The sequence below is a fragment of the Salmo salar genome, chromosome 11 (assembly GCF_965601325.2).
Source record: "Salmo salar chromosome 11, fSalSal1, whole genome shotgun sequence".
Lineage (NCBI taxonomy): Eukaryota > Metazoa > Chordata > Actinopteri > Salmoniformes > Salmonidae > Salmo > Salmo salar.
In genome coordinates, this window is record NC_138301.1 from 24,419,169 (window position 1) to 24,442,875 (window position 23,707).

General features: G+C 44.0%; 1 protein-coding gene across 1 annotated transcript in view; it reads right to left on the reverse strand.

The window, feature by feature from the left end:
- Nucleotides 1-22,057, reverse strand: part of LOC106562299 (transcription factor Maf) — a 146,839-nt gene extending 124,782 nt beyond the window's left edge. Inside the window, exons 1-2 of the mRNA XM_045689190.2 lie at nt 20,610-22,057; nt 6,551-6,621 (exon numbers count right to left, since the gene is read on the reverse strand). Of these exons, the coding sequence (XP_045545146.1) occupies nt 6,594-6,621; nt 20,610-21,577 (996 nt within the window). The 5' untranslated portion in view covers nt 21,578-22,057 and the 3' untranslated portion in view covers nt 6,551-6,593. The remainder of the gene's footprint in view (nt 1-6,550; nt 6,622-20,609) is intronic.
- Nucleotides 22,058-23,707: the final 1,650 nt, after the last annotated feature.

Consider the following 23,707-nt stretch of genomic DNA (forward strand, 5'->3'; position numbering starts at 1 on the left):
AGTATGTGTGTAAACAGCCATCTGGGCTTGTGGAGGACATGGGCACAGGGGGAATAACTGGGAGCCAATGCTGTTCAGTGTGTTCATTTCCTTATTGATTGACTCACTTGCTTTTCTCTGAGTGTTTGAAATGAATAACAGCCAGCAAAAATCAGACCGAGGGATGAAAATCACCACTTTCCCTGCAGTGAAGCCATTCATCAAGCTAACGAGAGGGGGAGGAGAGGAGGAGGAGAACTGATGTTTGGAGTGGAGGAGAGGAAGAAAGGACGAGGGAGGCAGGTGCGGTTTGGAGGGGAGGAGGAAGGAGAGAAAGGTGACGTCTAGGGCGGGAGTGAGGGAGGGGACGGCGGGAAGGTTTTCTGGGAAGGAGCGGAGGGAGGGATGTACTGTTTGCTAAGGAGGAAAAGGAGGAGAAGGAAGACGTTTGGAGGTGATGGGGTGAGGAGGCAGGGTGTACTGTTCTAAAAGAAGTACACAACAGGAAGAAGGAGAGGGTTGTCATTGAGGTGTGAGGAGGATGTAACAACGATGGAAGGAGAAGGGGGAATGACAGAGACTGAGTCGAGAGAGAGAGACAGAGGGAGAGAGAGAGACAGAGAGAAAGAGAGAGACAGAGAGTGATACAGAGAAAGAGAGAGAGGGAGATACAGAGAAAGACCCATACAGCGAGAGAGAGAGAGAGAGAGAGAGAGAGAGAGAGAGAGAGAGAGAGAGAGAGAGAGAGAGACAGTCAGAGACTGTGGTAAGAGTCCTTCCCATATTAGAGAGTTTATATGAGGACATCTTTTAAAACCATGTACAGAATTTCCTTGCCAATGGCTAATGTGTGGACTGCATAGCTATAGACTGAGGTTCAGGCTTCCAGGCAGTGTCCTCTAATAGTGGTGTCTGTTCCAAGGCCTTCACCAGTAAGTGCTCTTTCAAGAGACCTCTGATGTCCAGTAGCTCTCCACAGTTTAGCCCACTGGGCAGGATGCTGATCTGATACAAACAAATGTATCTGTTTAGTACGCCTTCCCCTCTCAGTCCTCTATATGCTAGTGACTGTATCCACAATTGGTGCTACTTTAGCTGAGGGTAAATGTAATTAGACACACAAAACAATACTAACAAGCAAATGGTAGTGTTATTGTGCAGACAGTGGCTGTCCGCCACCTGCGTCCTTCCTCCCACCCAGGTGATTTGGGCCTACCCTGCTCTGCCACACCCCTGCCATACCTCCTCCACTACACTACCCAGGTCCGTCACACCCTGTCTGGGGCTGACTAGGATATTACTGCTGAGTCTTTGTTATTAGGCTTGGGAAAGAAGAGAGGAGTGCCATGTGGAGAATTATGCCACAGGAAAATCATTTGCAAAGTGTAGCTATGCCCATACGCCCTGGGCTAAATCTAGCACCACTTCACAACCAAGCCCAGTCCAGCTTAGAGGAGGGGGAAGCAGAAATCCTGGTGGTACTGAACAGTACTCCCTTGTTCTTTGCCTCTGCCTCTATTTACAGTAGAAAGATATACACTGAGTATACAAAACATTAGAACACCTGCTCTTTCCATGACATAGACTGACCAGGTGAATCCAGGTGAAAGCTATGATCCCTTGTCACTTGCTAAATCCACTTTAATCAGTGTAAATGAACGGGAGGAGACAGGTCAAAGAAGGATTTTTAAGCCTTGAGACATGATTGTGTATGTGTGCCATTCAGAGGGTGAACGGGCAAGACAAGTGCCTTTGAACGGGGTATGGTAGTAGGTGCCAGGCGCACCGGTTTGATTGTGCCAAGAACTGCAACCCTGCTGGAGTTTTCATGCTCAACAGTTTCCCATGTGTATCAAGAATGATCCACAACCCAAAGGACATCCAGCCAACTTGACACAACTGTGGGAAGCATTGAAGTCAACCCTGTGGAACGCTTTCGACACCATGTAGAGTCCATGCCCCAACGAATTGAGTCTGTTCTGAGAGAAAAGGGATTGCAACTCAACATTAGGAAGGTGTTCCTAATGTTTTGTACACTCAGTGTATGTGCCACACTGCTAACATTCTTAACCCTTTGTCAAACATTTGTCTCTAATGTCACTGAGTACAGTCTTATAGTCTTTAAATCCTTTGCCCTGCACTCTCTGACCGAGATAAAGGTCTAGAGATACCCAGAGCCTATTATAAAACACTAGACTGAAGGCAAGTGTCTAAGATACATTTCTCAGTCTATGATGTAGAGACTAAAGAGGACCACAGAGCCTATAACAGAGCCCAGAGCCCAAGGCTGGGCCAGGCTGGGCTGAGGGGAAAAGTAATCATGATTCATGGTGCCTGACAGTGGGTGACGTCTACTGTACCCAGCTGGCTGTACATGGAGATCTATATTTTTAACCTTAAAGCCAGACCACAGTGTCTTCGGTTATCCAGGCTAAATATAGACTCACTCCTACTGCACACTTCTCCAGTTTCTCACTCCTTTCTGAGAGGCAGGTGGAGGAGAAAAGAGAGTGAGAGGGGGATAGATAGAGAGAGAGAGAGAGAGAGAGAGAGAGAGAGAGAGAGAGAGAGAGAGAGAGAGATGGGGGGTTGGGGTGGATAGGGTTTGTGGGGTGGGGGGGAACATGTCGCCCCGGTCCTGATGCAAATAAATCACCCTCAACTGTTGACCCGTGTGTAGCGAAAGGGGTTGGAGGGATTGTTTTTGTACCCCTGCTCTGCCCTCCTCCTCTCCTCCTCCACCTTCCCCCGCCTCTCTGCCCCCTCTCCCACCTCCCTCCATCACTTTCCCCTCTTCCGTGTGACAGGTCAATCTGGATGGATTTCATCTGCCCTCCCTCGTCTAGGGAGGCCAACATCCTGTATGGCAACTAGAAATAGAGTGAGCGCTCTGGGACAGAGGAGGGGAGGGGAGGGGAGGAGAGTACTGCGAGCAGCTGGAGAGAAGTGGTGAGGGTGAGAGGATGGTGTTGTGTCATACACACACATGTAAACAGGCATGGACAACACACACACACACAGACACATTCACTCTGTGGTGGTCGTGAGATGGGTGTCGTTGTGAAAGGGGTGCTGTGTGTGGCTGAAACAGAGTCAGCGAGTCTGACCCAAGCCACCCTACTGTCACACAGTCACACAGCCACGGGTGGTGGCCCTCCCTGTCCGTTAGACCCTGCCCCACATCTGACAACACACACACACACACACACACACACACTCAATGGCACATAAGCCAGCCTCTTCATCCTCCTCAGCCCTGAACTCATAAGCATGGGAGTGCATGCACACACACATACACACACACCTGTCACTTTGTCCCTGTCAGCAGATTCTGGGTCTCTTTCCCCCTGCTGGGTGTTGAACTCCAGTCCCCCTCTGCCAGGGCCACCACTAGGGTAAGGTGCCTGCCTGCCTGCCGTCCTCCCAGTCAGGTCTGAACACACACACACACACACACACACACACACACACACACACACACACACACACACACACACACACACACACACACACACACACACACACACACACACACACACACACACACACACACACACACACACACACACTAGAACATCTGTTGGTAAAAAACTAGTCTCAGCCATAACCCCTCTCCTCACACAGACACAGTAGCCCTTATTCCACGATTCCTCCTGTATTTATTACATGTACAGTTGTACTGTTTAGTCATTCAGCAGACACTCTTATCCAGAGTGAATTACAGGTAGTGCCTTCATCTTAAGGTAGCTAGGAGGGACAGCCACATATCACAGCCATAGTAAGTAAATTTTTCCTCAATAAAGTAGCTTCCAGCAAAGTCAGAGCTAGTAATACAAATAAAATAAAATATACAAATTAAAGTGTGAGTGTTAGTTCACGAAAGGCATTCTTTTTTCCCCCTAAAAAAACATATATATATAAAATACATTGTTGTCCTAACTATTGTTTCACTCTCTCAGTCATGTCTGAGGCGGCAGGTGGCTGGTGGTGGCTGACCCACTCCAGCTCAAGCCAGAGTCAGGACTATCTTTCCCCAGGCAAGGACACTCAGACCCTGGCTCTTTGTTTCCATCACTCAGCCTGTCCTCCTGGAGCTACGTGGCCAGACTGCTCATCGCACTCCCCTCCTCCCCCCATCCCTTCTCATATGCATGGATTTGCATAAAACAAAGACACTGCCTGGCCTGCGTCATCTAAGGAGAGACAGAAACCAAGATGACTGTTGGCCATCAACCAGACCGGGCCAAGCCGAGCTGTAAGAGGTTTGGCAGGTAGTCAGGGTACGGTATGACGTTTTGACACATGGTGGCGAGTAAGATGGACACCCTCATGGTTTTCCACTTTCCCTCGCTTCCACTCGCCTACCGTCCATTCTCTGACATGGCGCTGTTTATATCCTGTGCAGGTGAGCAGAGGTCACCTGATTCACGGTGGTGACATGGGAGGAGAAGAGGAGCACTTAAAACACTTCATCTAAAGATGATTTGTCCTTGTCTCCCCTGATGCCTTTTGTCCTCTCCCACTCTCTCTCTCTTTTTGCTGAAGTTAAGTGGAGCTGGAGACAGGCCAGCTACTGATCCCAGGCCCCACTTAGAGACAATAAGGGAAATAACACTGGACACACTAAGGGCCATAATGGAATGTCTCGATCTAGCAGTATAGCGTATAGAGATAGAGACCACAGAATATGCCATCCCATTTCAGGCTATTTTGGAAAAGTGATATTTCTTAATACTTTTCACAAATAAATTATGTTTATATATTACTGAGTGTACAAAACATTAGGAACACCTTCCCAATATTGAGTTGCACCCGCTTTTGTCCTCAGAACATTCTCAATTCATCGGGGCATGGACTCCACAAGGTGTCAAAAGCGTTCCACACGGATGCTGGCCCATTTTCACACCAATGCTTCCCACAGTTGTGTCAAGTTGGCTGGATGTCCCTTGGGTGTTCGACCATTCTTGATACACACGGGAAACGGTTGAGCATGAAAAACCCAGCAATGTTGCAGTTAATTGAGACACTCAAACCGCTGCACCTTGCACCTACTGCCATACCCTTTTCAAAAGGCACTTAAATATTTTGTCTTGCCCATTCACCTTCTGAATGGCAGATATACCCAATCCATGTCTCAATTGTCTCAAGACTTAAAAATATTTGTTTAACCTGTCTTCTCCCCTTCTTCATCTACACTGGGATCATAGCTTTCACCTGGATTCACCTGGTCAGTCTATATCGTGTAAAGAGCAGGTGTACCTAATGGTTTGTCCACTCAGTGTACGCGTCTTCCTCTGCTTGTGCAGTGTGTTAACCATCTGTAACTCACTCATAACAAATCACTCCCTCGGTCTGAATAGAGTTCCAGTTAGGGGAGCACCAGGTAGTGTACTATTACTGGTCCTGTTGACAGGGTAAGCCCAGTGACTGAGGGCTGAGTAGAGTCACTGGTCCCCGGACACAAACTGGGGATCAGGGGGATGAGAGGGATTTCCCGGTGAGGAGCTGCCTGGGGGGGGCATGAGGAGCAGCTGCCTGCAGAGGGAACATGGACGTTTCGGGGAGATGGTTGGAGGTATGAGGGGGGTTGTAATGTATAGTGTACCATATAGGTGACTCCTTTTATGATGGAACGGGATATGATCAGTACAGCTGAACGTAAACACGGCACAAACCACCAAATAAAAATGTCAATACACACTTCTTAAAACACTGTTTCATTCACGCACACACACACACTAGCATGTCTTCTCTGTCACAGTAGGCACCCATATAGACAGAGCAGCTCAAGCCTCATGCTGAACGGAGTGTCCCTCCAAACAGATTAGTCGATGGGTTTTGGTGCGGCACAATCAGCGAAGCCATTACAGAAACAATTGGTTTTGTGATAAACATTGGCCTCAGTTTCCCTTCATCGATTACAGACGACTGCAGAAATGTTCTTTAGTCAGACTCCTTTTGTATATAAACCCTACTCTGGGTGTTGCTACAGGTTCAATAGAATAGAAAGTGCCATAGAACCCAGGAGCTTGGATAAGTGTGTTGTTCTGGCAGATAGACAGAGAGGATTCTCTCTGGTCTCCATAAGACAGGTTTATGTTTACAGCATGGCCCATATATTTCCCGAGATGTACATTAAGAGTGAGGATGGGACATGAACATGCTGGAGTACTGCTCCATGAACATCATAAAGTGATGAGATGGAGAAATATATTGAGAGACATATTGTAGAGGTAACAGATTCATGAATAAAGAATGACGAACACTATTACATAGCTGTAATGGACCCTTCAGAGAACTACACATTATGTTACGATAACATACAGTATAGACTGGGTCGTTCAGTGTAATACATGTTCAATTGCATTAGGTTTCAAATGTGTTGATAGTGAAAAGTGGAAAAACAATTCATTCAATTAAACTGACTCATTAAAAACACTGGTTTTGCGACTGTAAAAGTAATCAACACTTAAAATTAATAATAATGGTAATAATAATTATATGATCAATAATAATCATTTTCAACACTACATTAATAAAAAAGAGAGCGAGAAAGAGAGTTGTGTTTTACCTCAGACATCAAGGCCAAGGGCGCAGAGGGGCGAGGCTCTCGATCACAGATGGAGGAATTTTCTGGATGACCTGAAAATGCAGATAGCAGAAGACCCAGTCAAAACACACACCATGAATATACACACACACTGAGCAGGCTGCGTACTCACCTCGGCTACGCCGTAAAATCCATACGGTAGCTTACTGTAGACAAGATTTGATGTGGAGGAAAGGGTAGAACATTTGCATTCCAATAGACTCTGTGTATCCAGTCTCCAGGCATCTAAACATATTCATCCGATATGACAGAAATAACCAGAGAAATGTCTATGACAGAGAGGGAAGTGAAAGACCAAATCAAACGACAAAGTCAACAGTAATGAAAGAGTCATTATTAACCCTAAATATGAATATTAAAATATCACAAATCATATTAACTGCACATTGATTTGCAAACATATACACATACATTCATGCCAACGTGCACACACACACACACACAAACTCTGCCGGTATCTTCACGCACGCAGCCGGTGAGTTTTCAGTCAACTCAGCTGGGTATCTACACGCCCAACAGCATATGGTGTTCTAATGCAGACACCTACACAAACATACAGAGAGAATGTGAGAGTGAGATGCACAAACATATACAGTAGTATACAGCCTTATGCTAATGATGGTGACTTGGCTCCTGGTACCACTGGAGAGGGCGACAGCCCAGCCCTCACTGGCTGGGCCCACACCTAGCATCACTCTGAGGCCTCACTGACTGGGTCTGCACCCAGCATCACTCTGAGCCATCACTGGCTGGGCCCTCACCGAGCATCACTCTGAGCCCTCACTGGCTAGGCCCACGCCTAGCATCACTCTGAGCCCTCACCGGCTGGGTCTGGACCTAGCATCACTTTGAGACCTCACTGGCTGGGTCTAGACCCAGCATCACTTTGAGCCCTCACTGGCAGGGTCTAGACCTAGCATCACTCTGAGCCCTCACTGGCTGGGTCTGGACCTAGCATCACTCTGAGCCCTCACCGGCTGGGTCTAGATCTAGCATCACTCTAAACCCTCACTGGCGGGGTCTGGAACTAGCATCACTCACTGGCTGGGTCTGGACCTAGCATCACTCTAAACCCTCACTGGCTGGGTATGGAACTAGCATCACCCTGAGCCCTCACTGGCTGGGTCTAGACCTAGCATCACTCTAAACCCTCACTGGCTGGGTATGGAACTAGCATCACCCTGAGCCCTCACTGGCTGGGTCTAGACCTAGCATCACTCTAAACCCTCACTGGCTGTGTATGGAACTAGCATTACTCACTGGCTGGGTCTGGACCTAGCATCACTCACTGGGTCTGGACCTAGCATCACTCTTAGCCCTCACTAGCTAGGCCCACGCCTAGCATCACTCTGAGCCCTCACCGGCTGGGTCTGGACCCAGCATCACTCTGAGCCCTCACTGACTGGGTCTGGACCCAGCATCAAACTGAGCCCTCACTGGCTGGGTCTGGACCTAGCATCACTCTGAGCCCTCACTGGCTGGGTCTGGACCTAGCATCACTCTGAGCCCTCACTGGCTGGGTCTGGACCCAGCATCACCCTGAGCCCTCACTGGCTGGGTCTGGACCTAGCATCACTCTGAGCCCTCACTGGCTGGGTCTGGACCTAGCATCACTCTCAGTCCTCACTGGCTGGGTCTGGACCCAGCATCACCCTGAGCCCTCACTGGCTGGGTCTGGACCTAGCATCACTCTGAGCCCTCACTGGCTGGGTCTGGACCTAGCATCACTCTGAGCCCTCAATGGCTGGGCCCAGACAGACAGACAGACAGACAGACAGACAGACAGACAGACAGACAGACAGACAGACAGACAGACAGACAGACAGACAATGTAGGAATGAGATGGGGATGAAATAGAGAGGAGAAAAAGAGAGATGGAAGCTCTGGGAGTGGAGGTCACCTTGCTTGGTTAAGAGATCAATGTCCGTTTGACATGCAGCGAGGTGGTGTGGTGTGTGTGTGCATGTGTGTGTGTATGTGCATATCAAATCAGTAGAGTTAGTGTGAAAAGTCTGAGTGGTATCACTCCGCATCGTAGTGGATGAAAAAAATATTTATTTATTTATTCTGTAAAAATCATTATTCATATTTATTTAAAATGTTTTGCTTTTATACAAACCATCTATAATTGAAACATATGAATAAGCAGTGGTAACATTTGATATAAAATAATTGTACACACACCCACAGCAGTGGTGGAAAAATGACAATCTCTACACTGCAGTGGAGAAAATCTGAAATTATTGGGTTTTCAAATAAATGCCACATAACTCAATTTTACTGAGCACCGACAAACTCCAGGAAAACAGCGGTGACGCAGTCTGCTGATGTAGAGAGCACAGCAGGACATAAAGTCAGCGCTTCTAAATCACTGCACGTGTAAACGTTTATCAGAGAGATGCAGATACGTTATGCCTGAACGCAGACCAAACTAGCCACTTCTCTGAAGAAGCGGATGGGTACGTTCAAGGACCTTCTATATAGAAGTGCTATTTATTTAGTTAATATGATTCCCTGCAACCTTCTAGAACCAGGTGGTAATGAAGAGTTAATAATAACTTCCTAAATTCATATCGGTGCACAGTATATTTGGCAATAATTGGTTTATGCTTCTGACTCACACAGGAGCATATAAACAGATGCATACATTCAGCCTCCAAAATGAACTGAAATAACTCATGAGAATAAGGAGGCGCTAGGCTACTTTGGCTTGAAGTGTTTCCAAAAAAAAACGTATAGATTATTCAGACTTTTGGGGTAATTACTTCAACCGGAGTAGCCTAGCACATTCATATCATCAGAGTTATTTTGATTTAAAAATAATACAAAAAATAGTTCGATTTTTTTTCTGAGTGAGTTTTTTTCTAGAATGAAAAGCAGATGTCATTCAGAGAGAAAGAGAAAGTATTTTAAAGTAGAAGTCCGCTGCTCTCTCTCTCCGTCTCTGTCCTGCCATCCTCTGTGCCACCGGACCTCAGGGAGCTGGTGTTGGATTCATTTAAGTCCCAGTCCCTTTAGCTCCATTTGCAGACATATAAAATTACCCCTCAGAGTACGGCTACACTTCATTATCAACATAACCTGCAGCCAGCCACTTTCAAGGACAACTCTTTAATGAGTCACATGCCTATTCCCTCTAAAATATCTATTTGAAGCACAAAGTTTCGACTTTCTGCTGCCCCAAAGAGGATAAAATGAGAGGAATATTTCCCAGTAAAATAAGCGCATCTTAATTGATCCCTGATGCACGTTTCCCCCTGAAGGAGGGAGAAAGCTTTTATTCTCAGAGAGGATAGGAGGTGAGTAATGTTGCTGTTTCCTGTTTTCTCCCAGCGTCCTCAACCAACCTGGGCAGGCCCTATAAGAAGGTTAGCAGGAAGGGGATATGCCTCACCATTCAGTCAGTGAAAGGATAAAACAAATATTTTCCAATACAGTATATTGTTTTATTTGATTTAACATGAATAATGCTTGTAAAGCACATTTTTACTGTGTCATGGATATTGAATAAAAAGTCTGATTTGGGGAGTATGTTTTATCCAAACAATTAGGCCTACCCTCCTGGGTTGTTCTTGTCAAGAATAGAGTTGATGGCCTTTACCTGTTAGAAGGTAGGTCGTCTTAAGCTGTCTAAATAAAGCATAAACAAAAGCTGTGTGTTCTATTATTCATTGGACTCTGTTTGGCCCAGAGAGAATCCAGGTTAGCACGCCAACCCCACGTTTCCTGTCTGCCCTTCTCACTCTGCCCTCTGTCCGTGTGTGTATGTGTGTGTTTGTGTGTGTGTGTGTTTGCACCCTGTCTCTGCACCTTCACACATACACAGACACATAGATAAACGAAGATGTTCAGAGGTGAAGTCATAACACCTGCGCAGACCAACACAAACCCACACTACAAGATTTATCTCTCTCATAATCACACACACACTACAAGATCTATCTCTCTCATAATCACACACACACTACAAGATCTATCTCTCTCATAATCACACACACAGACACACACACTAATGTATCTTGGTAAAAAGGACAAACTAGGTGCATGTTACTCAGTCTCAGCCCTAACCCCTCGCCTCTCTAACACATAGAGCCAAAGCAGGTTAAGGACAGTGTGTTGTTCTACATTTAAATCATTAGCCTGTTGATATAGGAATCAGTGTGATTTACATTAATACCCAGAGGGGGAATATTGTGACAGAGGAGAGGTTTGTCACCAGTCCCTGATTCTTTAATGAACACACCAATAATGACACATACACACATACTGTGCTTACTCATACGCGACTTAACCGGACAAGCTGAAGCAAAACTCTCTTACACTCTTTGGAACACACAAGCACACATTTGGAGACTGGTAAAACTGCAGTGAGTGTTGAGCTCTCTGTATACAGTCTGGAGCTAAGTGGCTGCTATGATGGCAGTATATATTATTCAGTCAGTAATAATGTAGAGCGTAAGCTGTGTGTATCTCACACACGGAGCTGTCTCTCTATGAAGAGGAAATGAGTGTGTTCCCCTGGGTTAGGGATTACTCTAATGACTTTGTGTACGGCCCTGTGCGCTCTCACTTTTGACCTCCATACATCCTCTGAAAGACAGCCTGACACACAGACAGAGACCTACGCATGGACAAATTTACACACACACACACACTCACGAACAAACGCACTCACATACCCGCACGCCCAAATCCTCCCGAGTCCCTCTCCTGGGCCCCTTTTTGAGCCCCTGGAGGATTCGGGACCCCTGCCTACCTATTTTGGGATCCGTCAATAGGCTTGTTGCTCCCTGAGCGAACACCCCGCCCTGTCCGCCCCCCACCTCCGTAGGTGGAAAACATCAACGCGTTGCATCGCTCCGAATGAACACCTCAGTGAGAGCAGATAGAACCATCACTCAGATAACCATGCACTGTAGCAACAGCATCTATCGCTTATCTGTCAGTCCTCACTCAAATGTGCCATATTTGTATATATTGTGGTAAAATCAAAGAATATAAAAACAAAGATTAAAATCATTAATTATGGATGATGGCCGTCACATGATCCACAAATCAACAGCTGAGGACTAATCTTCACTACATCTGATTCTATTCTAAAAGAACAATAAATTACAGAGACAGAAAGTGTGTGTGTATTGGGTGGGGCTAGTAGGACTGATTGATATCTGGCAGTGAAGACAGACAGACAGACAGACAGACAGACAGACAGACAGACAGACAGACAGACAGACAGACAGACAGACAGACAGACAGACAGACAGACAGACAGACAGACAGACAGACAGACAACACTAAATAAAACAATTAACTCACGTCCCAGCCGCCAATCTATGTGAAAGAGGATCATGCCAATCTGCCTGATGTTTTTATAACCGTTCAGCGAGTTCAACGCTTCCCAACTTCCATTCCAAACTTCAGGTCAGATTTTTTCTTTATTTTCCCCTTCACGTAACTGTTTTATATGTGGCTGAGAAAGAAAAGCAGGAAAATGTTTTCTATAATTTGTAAAACCAACCGACAAACACAGACAGACAGACAGACAGACAGACAGACAGACAGACAGACAGACAGACAGACAGACAGACAGACAGACAGACAGACAGACAGACAGACAGACAGACAGACAGAAAGCGAGGGTCGAGTCATTCTCAACATACAGCTCCAGAAACTCCCCCAAAATGATAGGAATAGGCTCCTTATACATAAAGCAACACTCTGCCAAGATAGAGCCAAATATTAAGAAAGCAATGTTCAAATACAGTAAACAGAATAACAGACGCAAAAAGCCGAATAATATCCTCCCAGAATTATGCAAATAATTGTTGGTTGTTTTGTGTGGCTAATATGAAATATATCAATACATGGCATCTCCATGGCCGGGGATCAAACACGTATGTAATTAGATAAATTGAGTAGTTTCTCCTAAGTAAGCAGGAGAGGGGCTTGGCTGTAAATTGCGTGGTGTGTGCATGCTAAGACACAAGCCTGGCACAGCTGCAGAGAGCCGCACTCACAATTTATCATCTCTACATCGCAGGAGCCGCTGGCCCACTCCGCTATTAATCATCAGCAAAATCATTTCATTCAGCCCCGGCTCCAACTATTGTCTCAGTCCCCCCCTCTCTCTACCCCCTCCATCGCCCCCCTCTCGGCCCTCGCTCTGGGCACATCCGCCACCACAGCAGAAGCAACACACACCCTCCTCCTCACACATAACCATCGGAGCAGGAAAGGAGTGAAGGAATTAAAGAGGCTCTTCGTCTGTGTAATAGGGCAACACATCATCACTTGCACATTGGAGGTTATTTGGGTGAATTAATGAAGAAGCTTGTTAAGAGTAGCCTCGCAAGCCGCCTGATCTCGCGGCGAACATTCATGTAAGCTCGCGAGAGCCTCGCAAACCGCCTGATATGTTAGGGTGGATGCTTCCGTTTTTCTATCAATGAAGAAATGCAATGATTCTGTTATTTTAATTTCACCTAACTCATTTGTATACGTTAAACAGTGATCATACTGCACCTGCTTAGTTTTACCAGATACTATGAGGAGACACAATGCAAACTGTTTCATCAATGTGAGATGATCATGAATTTAAACTGGAGGTGTCAAAACAATATGCACCCCGCTCCCCAACATGAACAATATTTTCACATAACCCTCCCCTTGTACTGTAAAAAAAAAATACACACCCCCTGATAACATTCTCTCTAAAACAATGATTACCACCACAAATAACAATAACTGTAGCAATCCTGTGTTGATAACTGTGGATATGGACCTGTCCACTTCAGCATGGTATTGTGGCACAGTCAATGTGGCACAGGCAGGGCAACAGGCCAGAAGGTTGAGGTTTCTCTGACCACCACGGATGAGCTCTCGCTCCCTGTCTGTTTCATTACACTACGATCAGAGCCGGCTGCAGACAATGATCAACTAGGGGGAAATAATATTTTCAACATATTGATGCTATATTTATAATTATTATAAATACATGCAACCATTTTCCACTAACGAGTTTCTGTGCCAATGCACCACACACAACCCATGAGCAATACATAATTGCATACCTAGTACGGACTTTGAGCGCTTCATCATGGTTTGGAGGCTGGAATTATGTTAGAGTGGTGTGGATGAACGTGCGCAGGTAGCCTACGGGATACTTTTGAAGTAGCCTAATCAGACTAAAACATTGTGACTGGTTGTGTTTATAAAAGGTAATACATTTTAAAAGTGAAATAACAAATATTTATGCTATATTGAAGCGTTAGGTTGTAGGTCAAGGAATAGACGCTTGGATTGGAAACTAGGCAGAACGCATGTTGAGCTTTGCTGAATAACTGGGCCTGCTGGGAGCATAGGCCTACGTCTTCACACTATATAGAACGACTTTGAAGAATGATAATCGGCAACAGACAGCGCATCAGTATCAGAAGTAAAAATACAGCCAGACTGTCCTGTACTGTGCCTTTCTAGACCTTATAATCTGTCGAGAGTAGACACACAACTGATCCAAATGGAATGAAACATTCTCAAATGGAATGAAACATTCAAATCACAGAGCTTTTGCGCTATTATTGAAATCACACTTTCACTGCAGTTTACAGCCTAGCGTAGAATTGTACTCACTTGAAAACAATAATGCAAATATCAATTGCATTGTGGTGTTGTAAGCTAGTCTAGGTAGAATAATTGTATTGTCCCTAAGGCCATTCATATGTAATTAACTGTATAACAGATCTATTTATTTATAAAGTGAGGCAAGGCAGTGATTAAAAATAAAATCCTAATAAAAAAATCTAATTAAAGTTGTACCCCTTGAAATAATACCAAACAACCTTTATACAACACCTAGGGACCTCACCAAGTGATTTCAGCCTTTTGGTATTGTAGCGAATGGTGGGGCAGGGAATAAAACTCGGGTCACTGGCGTGAAAGACAAACACCCTATGCATCGTGCCAATAGGGTTAACCCACATGCTGGGAATTGTAACGTGGCGGCAGGTAGCCTAGTGGTTGGAGCGTTGGACTAGTAACCGAAAGGTTGCAAGATCAAATCCCCGAGCTGGCAAGGTACAAATCTGTTGTTCTGCCCCTGAACTGTTCCTAGGCCGTAATTGAAAATAAGAATTTGTTCTTAACTGATTGCCTAGTTAAATAAAGGTAAAATCATAATATACCAAGGTTTTCTACACTGCCCCCTCTGTACTTGAAGGCACCTCCCTGTGCTTTGACTACTCAGCCCCCTAGCACGTCTGAGCAGTTGGCCGCACGGCCACCCTCCCACTTCTGAGACCAGTGTACCAAACGGCAGGACCAGGAAGTGAAACCAGGTCACTGGTGTGAACACCCTATGCATCGTGCCAACTCACTTGGTAGGAATAGTGTCAGTCACTCTTAGCAATTTACAGGAGCAATTAGGGTTAAGTGCCTTGCTCAAGGGCACATCAATAGATTTTTCACCTAGTCAGCTTGAGATTTGAACCAGCAACCTTTCAGTTACTGGCCCAATGCTCTTAACCGCGAGGCTACCTGCCACTCTCATCACGACTCATATAGTGAGGATTGTGACAGTATAATGGTTTTGGAGTCACAGGAATCAGGGTTTGAGTCCCAGTCAGAGTTCCTCCCTAATCCACTATATTGGTGTCAGGTGTTGGAAAGCACCATTGAAAGCATGTCCCAGACAAGTTTTAGTCACAGTACATTTGTGTTAGGCTAGCAGTGTTTCTGTACTGCACATGAGATGGCAGAGCATACAAAACAAATGTGCACCTGATTGATACAAATCATCATGATATCATTCTGCCATGTAGGCCTACTTTGCATTCAGCATTTAATTGGCTGGATGGCGGACCATTCTTGATACACACGGGAAACTGTTGAGCGTGAAAAACCCAGCAGTGTTACAGTTCTTGACACAGTCAAACCGGTGCGCCTACTACCATACTCCGTTCAAAGGCACTTAAATATTTTGTCTTGCCCATTCACCCTCTGAATGGCACACATACACAATCCATGTCTCAATTGTCTCAAGGCTTTAAAATCCTTCTTTAACCCGTCTCCTCCCTTTCATCTACACTGATTCAAGTGAATTTAACAGATGACATCAATAAGGTATCATAGCTTTCACCCCGGTTCACCTGGTCAGTCTACGTCATGGAAAGAGCAGGTGTTCCTAATGATTTGTACATTCAGTATCTCTCTTACTTTTAGAAGTGTTTACTTCAGGCTGACTAATAGCATCTATTGAGTTGCAATGCCCGATAATTGAATATCCAAATCAACTTAAATGATCTACATAATGTGTTTTGCAGCAACACAATTCGAAAGGAAGGATACAGCTAAGTTTTTCCTTTTATTGTTTGCGATTCACAAATTATTTTGATTCCCATGATTTGATTCACCGCAATTTAACCAAACCACAACTCCTACTACAACGGCGACGCACATCATTCAATTTGTCAAAAATAATCATTTAAAAGAATAGTTTCATATGAATTAAATTAATCACTTTTTTTTTTTTTTACTATTCTGAGAAATGTGAAGGGAAGTCTGTTATATAGTAAATTCAATCTGTATGGCCTAAACAAGATCAATAGGGGATCTTTTTTTACTGGGTGTCTCATGGCTTTACTGTTCTTTCATGTGCAATAATGCACCTGGCCTCCCCGCTGCCTATCAGCTATCCCTCTATGTTCTTGTAGATTTCTGTAGAAAATTGGTGCAGATTTCAATGACTTGATGTGTGGTATGATTGCTAGTTAACTTATTGCAGATATGGACAAACGATCCACCTACCACTACTGTCACTATGGATAGCGGGCAGGATAGAGTTGACTGTATAGTAAGCATGCAGAAAAGCGTAGTGCATAAGGGAAGTACCAAAACACCTTTATAGTGGGGGGCGCATGCAAGAAGATGAGGAAATGTGGCTATATGGAAGAAATGATATAGTAAAACCAGCAAAATGGGGAATGTAAACCACAGAAAAAATGCACTACCCTCCTGTGCCCAATACAAATTCAAAAAAATATAAAAAATCACACAATCCTCCCCAAAGTAAAAAAAAAAGTTACACCCCAGTAACCTCCCACCCCAGTAACCTCCCACCCCAGTAACCTCCCACCCCAGTAACCTCCCACCCCAGTAACCTCCCACCCCAGTAACCTCCCACCCCAGTAACCTCCCACCCCAGTAACCTCCCACCCCAGTAAATTTCGAACTGTCCCTTATCAAGAGAAAAGAGACACCAACCTCTATAAAGGTGATTTAAACGTTATGATAAGATGACCTCACCCATGCTCATCCATGTTCAGAGAATGCATGCATGCACACACTCGCAGATACATACACACACAAAACCTTCCATTCACCTCTTAATGTGCACATTGCTGCATTGGTGTGCTGCTAAAAACAAAAAGGAAAGATAGAGAGTGAGATTGAATTGAATCCCTGAAATGCTGTCTTATTCACACCGTCACATCTCTGTCCTTATTAACCAATTGTTGTAGAACACTAAAACAAAACGCCCTCCTTCATTCTCCTACACATGTCTCTTGGACAGTTTGACATGACAACACATTGAGAGGGATCTTCAGTTACTGTCCCCTCGGTGACACTAAGATTAAGATCCATCCTCAGAAGAGATCTCAAAGGTCATAAAGTAAACACCAACCCAACAACGGGTTGGGAGAAGCGCTAATGTGCCTCATCTGCCCACGCCTACCCCGGTGACTCATTATGCATCGCGCTGGCTCCTACACACATCACATGCACGACAGAGCCCTCTTCGCCTGCTGGGTGTACCCCTGTCTTTCGGAGCATGGTCTGTTCTCTGTCCTAGGCCAAATGCAAGGGGGAGGAGGGCAGGGGGGAGAGAACGGTGAAAAGGGGTAGATAGGGATTGGGCTGTTGCAGAATACACACACACACACACACACACACACACACACACACACACACACACACACACATAGATAGCTATAGAAACACAGGAACATACAAGTATAGTCTCACAAAAATAGTCACACACACAGGCACGGATTTGGCATATAAACATAGACATGTGCACACACGCACACACACACACGAATGCAAGGACATATTTCCATTGCCCCACTAACATGTGGAACTACAACAAATCCAATTGTTCCAAAAATCATAAATGTCCAAAAAATGTTGTTTGCATGAAAGCACAACAAAAAGTAAGCTCACCTTTTTGTTATGAATCATTGAAATTGAGGATGAAATGCATCACTTCACTTTGAATGAAACGTGTAATCACAATGTACAATGCACACACGTATGCTACTGGCATTGTACTAACTAAGCTTTACATCCAATGACATGAAGGATAGATTGATACTGAAAATAATTATGGAATGTAAATACATACCCAGGAGGCTTGGTCCATGGCAAATAATGTTGACTCTTACCTCAAATATACCTTTAATTTTGTTTATTCAATTTGAGGGATTTTTTTTTTTATTACATGAAATTGTATTTAGTTCAAATAAATATTGAACAGTGAAACAAAGTCTAATTAGTAATGAGACTGTCTATCTTACACCGTTCTTTCTTTTTAAATAAAACAGGAATAACTTAGTAGTAATACTATTACTACTGACCTGTAAAGATGCTCACAGAAATGTTAAGGTGCATCAACTTCCAAACTGATTTTATCTCTAACAAAAATACAACGTGTATGTATTTTCAAAGTTAAATTGTGTTCCACATTTAAGATGTTTGAGGTTTTGAATGAGGCTCATATTAGACAGGGTTGCAACCTAGCCAACCAAATTGTTACTGATGTGATTATCTGGCATGTGTCATGCCTCCTTCCATCTGCACAGATGAAGACAAATCCCACAGACTAGAATTTAAGGAAAATTTGACGAAAACGGATGGATACCAATTCACATATAGCGTAATTCAAGTCAACCCCCCAAATGTAACTCCTCGTGACTATTTCCATTAACATTAACTACTCTGGTTTTGTTTGTGAAATCCACATTCAATCATTATCTCTGCAGGTCTATGTCAAAAGAAAATTGAGAAACTTAATGAAAGGCCGATTACATACATTTATTGCATTTCATTTAATTGTAAGAAATGAAAAAAGAGCACATATGAACATCACATAATATGGTTAGTGAGGGAAATAATTTTGCACAGCAAAATATATAACAGGAAAGTTGAATTAACATGTGTCTTAAAGATTTTTGGATGAATGGTATCCCCCCATTTTGTACAAGCAGGGTGTCAATCCCTGTCTATTTAACAATGTCCAGACATTATTGATTATAATAATATTATTGCCTTGTAAATAATGAGTTTGTCTGAGCCAAAAATAATCTAGTACTGGTTGACAACAAACTATTAAAATGAAGTTATCCAGCAATGCCAAAAAGTATCTGTCTGCGTTTTTGAATTAGCTTCATAGAGTTCCCATTCTGTGATATATTGCAGACTACATTTTAGTGCAATTCAGTCCAAAATACATTATCAAAATGCATGGTTCATGCTGATTTAGGGCTGAAGTTTCTCCTTATTTAATACTTTGGTTTAAAATACAGTGAGTGGTAGGTGAAGACAAACACTACTACAGCTGTCAAACTACTGCTTGAAACTGCAAGAACATGCTGCAAAAAGCGCTGCTTATGCATGGAAACAATACTGTTAAATTGTATAAATTGGAGCCGCCCCAACCTCTCCTACCCAATGACAGGAAAACAATTTAGAGCACAGGACTTTATGAAACCTACAGCTAAATGATCCTAATCATCTACATCACATTCTTCTTTAAATGTCAACGTGTAGCACATCCATGTTCTCTTTTAGATTTACAGAGTATAACAACTACTGTAGGTCTACATATACTTCAATTATAATCCATAGCATTCCAGAGTTGTTAAATGCACAAGGATGGGGTATTTCTTTTTTTTTTAAATAAACAAACTGCTTTTAAGCAACATACAGTTTAGTCCCATATAGGGATAGATAATTCCTTTTAGAATATTTGAGGTCCTTTTTGCTCCCTCGCTACATGGATCCCCGCCGAACAACTTCCATCAGGAATGCGTCATTCACTGTATAGAAATGGGCGCTTAGTAGTATCATTCAACACAGTTGAAATGCACTTACACGGGAAGGGGGTGGTGGTATAAGAGTCCTCGTCACTTTTTTGTTGCTGTCCCAAAAAAGTGATCAGGTCATAAAACAAGTATGAATGCCATGCTGGAGTCATCCGATAAAAGTACATTTTCAAGCACAAAAGGAAAAGAAAAACCGTACATGTCCAGCATGCAGGCCAGTTCAATAACATATCTCTTTTAAAATAATGGATATTGTTTATTATGAGTAATAGTCTGTTTGTTGCTTAACACAAAATAGCAAGCATAACGCATGAGATGAGGTGGGGTAAAATGGCAGGCTCGCAGTCCTCCGAGTTTGGCAGAACAAAAACAGAAAGGGAAAAAGGCCAAAAACGTCTTCTTACTGTAGATGGATGCAGTTTTTGACCGGTATTTGTACACGGATTTCAAAGTCGAAAGGTGAAAAAGGCAAGTCGATGAACTTCCAAGGCGTATACTTAGTGCTTGCATGCACACATAGTATACAGCAACATTGTAAAGTTAAAACAACTTCGAAAAATAATAGATGATAGTTCATATTCAAAACACCGCAAGTTAAATGAACAACGATGAAAAAGAGCTTGACAAAAATATGAATCAAATAATAAGTATGGTAGCAAAAAAAGATGGCAGGCTTCAGTTTCTACTCCAAAATGAAGGACAATTATGACAAAGTTCCATCTTTCTATTGCAAGCCCCAAAACTCAAAACCGTTATTTGACAGACTTGAGCAAACCCCTGTTGTCAAAAAAATTAAAACCGAAAAAAAAAGTTGGCTAATTAGTTTTCTTCGTCTAGTATGCCCCATTACAAAAAAATCACAATGAAAACTTTTTAATGAGGGAACTGACAAACTCTGTTTTCATGATAATGTCGAGACTCACATGAAAAACTCCGGGGAGGAAGGGTTGTTGTCACTGCTGGATCCATTTTCTCTGAAGCCGTTGCTGATGAGCTTCTCATATTTTTCTTTGTATGCGTCCCTCTCCCGGGCCAGCCTGGAGATCTCCGCCTTGAGGTGGTCGACTTGCTGGACAAGCTGCGTCTTCTCGCCCTCCAGGACGTGCCGCTGCTGCACCCGCTTGTAGCGGCAGGACTGCGCATAGCCTCTGTTCTTTAGGGTCCTTCTCTTCTGTTTCAGCCGGATCACTTCTTCCTTGCTGACTCCCCGTAGCTGCCGGTTGAGCTCCCGCACCGACATGCCCACCAGCTGGTCGTCCGAAAACCGGTCGTCCAAATGTCCCATGTGTGGGTGGTTTCCTCCGGAGCTGCCGTTGGACGAGACACCGGGTGATTGGTGATGGTGGCCACCGTTGTGGTGGTGATGGTGGTGGTGGGGACCCCCGTTCTGGGCTGCTGCGGCGGCGATAACTGCGGACACCACCGCCGCGGCAGAGCCCATCTCTTCCCCGCCCATGGTGCCTCCTCCTCCGGCTCCGCCGGCAAACTGCTGCCCTCTAGCATAGCCATCGAAGGACTGGAGCTGGTGACTGCTGTTGATCAGCGCCTCAACTGCGTCTTCGGGGCTGAAGCCCAGCGCCTCCGGATTCAACTGCGGTTGATAACCGGACATCCAGTAGAAATCCTCCAAGTGTGCCTTCTGTTCGCTCCCCGACCCCGGACTGGGCGACGAGAAGCTTGGAGAAGGGGGCACCGAGCTGCAAGGCGTGCTCATCGGGGTGGAAGACAAGGATCCCCCGGCAATAAGGCGGCTGCACTGGCTGATGTTGCGATCGGGCTCCACCGGCTCCTTTTTCACTTCAAACTTCATCAGATCGAAGTCATTAACATATTCCATGGCCAGGGGACTGGTGGGCAGGTCGGAGTTGCTCATTGCCAGTTCTGATGCCATCCTCTTGCTGCCGACAGTCCTCCAAAGGGGGTGAAGAGCAGCTGTCAAACTGAGTTGGTTTGGAAGAACGTGAGCCAGTTTGCTTTTTAAGCGTATTTGTCTTAAAGTGAAAAAATAGGTTTTCAATGTCCTTTTTGCAGCGACGAGTTCCCAGCTGTAAATTAATAGTTTTCTTTTCAGAGTCTACTGCACAGACGCACCAGAGCCGAGCTCGCGAGTTGCGGAGTCCTCTTTCAGCATGAGAAATTCGGCGAATTGGTATTTTTAACATTTAACACTTTACTGTTTCTTCATGGATAGGCCTACATTGCGTAAAGCGGAGAGGGTGAAATGTCGAAGGAGAGGGGTAAATGTAGCCTCGCACGTGAAATGCCTTTCACTTGTAGGCGATTTTTTAGAAGGATCACACAGCAGATGAGTTTAAAAGCATTGCAGAGTTTTATAGCAGCCCTGACGTCAGATTGGAAATGGGAAATTGACTTGGACGAAGAGCCAATGGGCTCGCACAATCTATGGGCTAATTAACATATTAGCACAGAAACAAAACTTTTCTCAACTGTCAAAGGCTATCAGCTGACTGTCAGCTGCAACTCAACCTCAACTCTTTCGCCTCTCCATTTTAGGTATATTCTTTTAATGGACATTTATTCTACCATTTGGATAAACAAATAACCATGAAAATATCTCACTGTGCTCATGGTGGGGAAAGGACAGTAGGCTGAGTGCACATTATGGTTTGATTTAGTGTTGTTGCAAGTGGTACTGGTAACATTTTAATACACAAATGTAATTTACAATATGCAAATTATGAAGTTATTGAAGCAATAATATATATTATTGGTTGCTGTCATAAAATAAATGCGTAATAACGATGTTGTATGGTGGTAGGATTTATATTAGTTTCAAAAGTATCAAAACATAGTATTCATGATTTATAATGTGCAAATATTGGGGGAATGGTTATGCACACGTTTTCACAGTTCGTGTTACTTGAAATTCGAAGTGGTCAAATTTACCAGTAGCCTAAGCAAAATGCATAAGCATGCTTTACAATCATCTTAGTTACATGAACAGCGTTGGCTCATAAAGTATTGATATGTGACAGAATACAGGAATACATATGATTCTGTGCTGAAGTTCTATGAAATAAAATTACAAAGGATTTGTGGAGAGCAGACATACATCTGCCGTTCTAAAACTCAACAGTGCCACCTTTTGGGGACATCGAAGCACCGTTCTCCAAAATAAACTGCTTCATCTGAAAGAAACATTTGTTTTTAGAACGACAGTATGGATACATTGGCAGGGGAACAGCCAAATGGGGTGCATATGGTGCATATTTCGGGCATATTCCTCATGAATCACGTGTCAATTTAAAGTTATTTTGGGGGGAGAAAATATAGGCTACAACATTCCCCACTCCATCAGCCGTATACACTAGATTGTGTAGAACATTCGTTACATAAGACAAGTAAACATGTACTTCCTACGTGGTCCTATCAAATCATCATCCCCTCATATAGGCTGCTATTAAGCAGTGGTTACATGGGAGTCATTCAGTAATGAACAATGTGTTCCAACCAGGCGGAGATTAGCCTACGTGCACTACAGTGCTATATATAAAAATAAACTTTATCTAAAGCAGTGATTCCGCGGGCCCTGCTCCAAAGTAATACATTAAACCACTCTACTGTACATTGCACTTTATCTCGACAGTTCAGAGGTCAGACATTTCCACTAGTTTTAATGGACTGCATGTCATGCCCAACTCACTTGTTGAAGTCTATTGCACAGACGAACCAAAGCCGCGCGCGCCAGTTTAAACATGTAGTTTTATACGACACTACCCAGCCAAATTACCTCCCTACAACTATCTTAACAATGCTCACACCCTACCCTCATTTAGTCAGTCTAATCAGTGATATAATGCTCCGTTCACGACTTTTCATAATTTCGTAAATACCAGCATACGACTGGGAAAAATCCCTTCAACGCCCCTCCAACTGACTGGTAATTACTAGAGTCAACATCGTATAGGCGTATCATCCGCGTGCTCCAAGTTTCCCACTTGCACCTCTCTGACGTCACTTGTAAAACAAAACAAAAAATCGCAAGCATGGTGGCATCTTC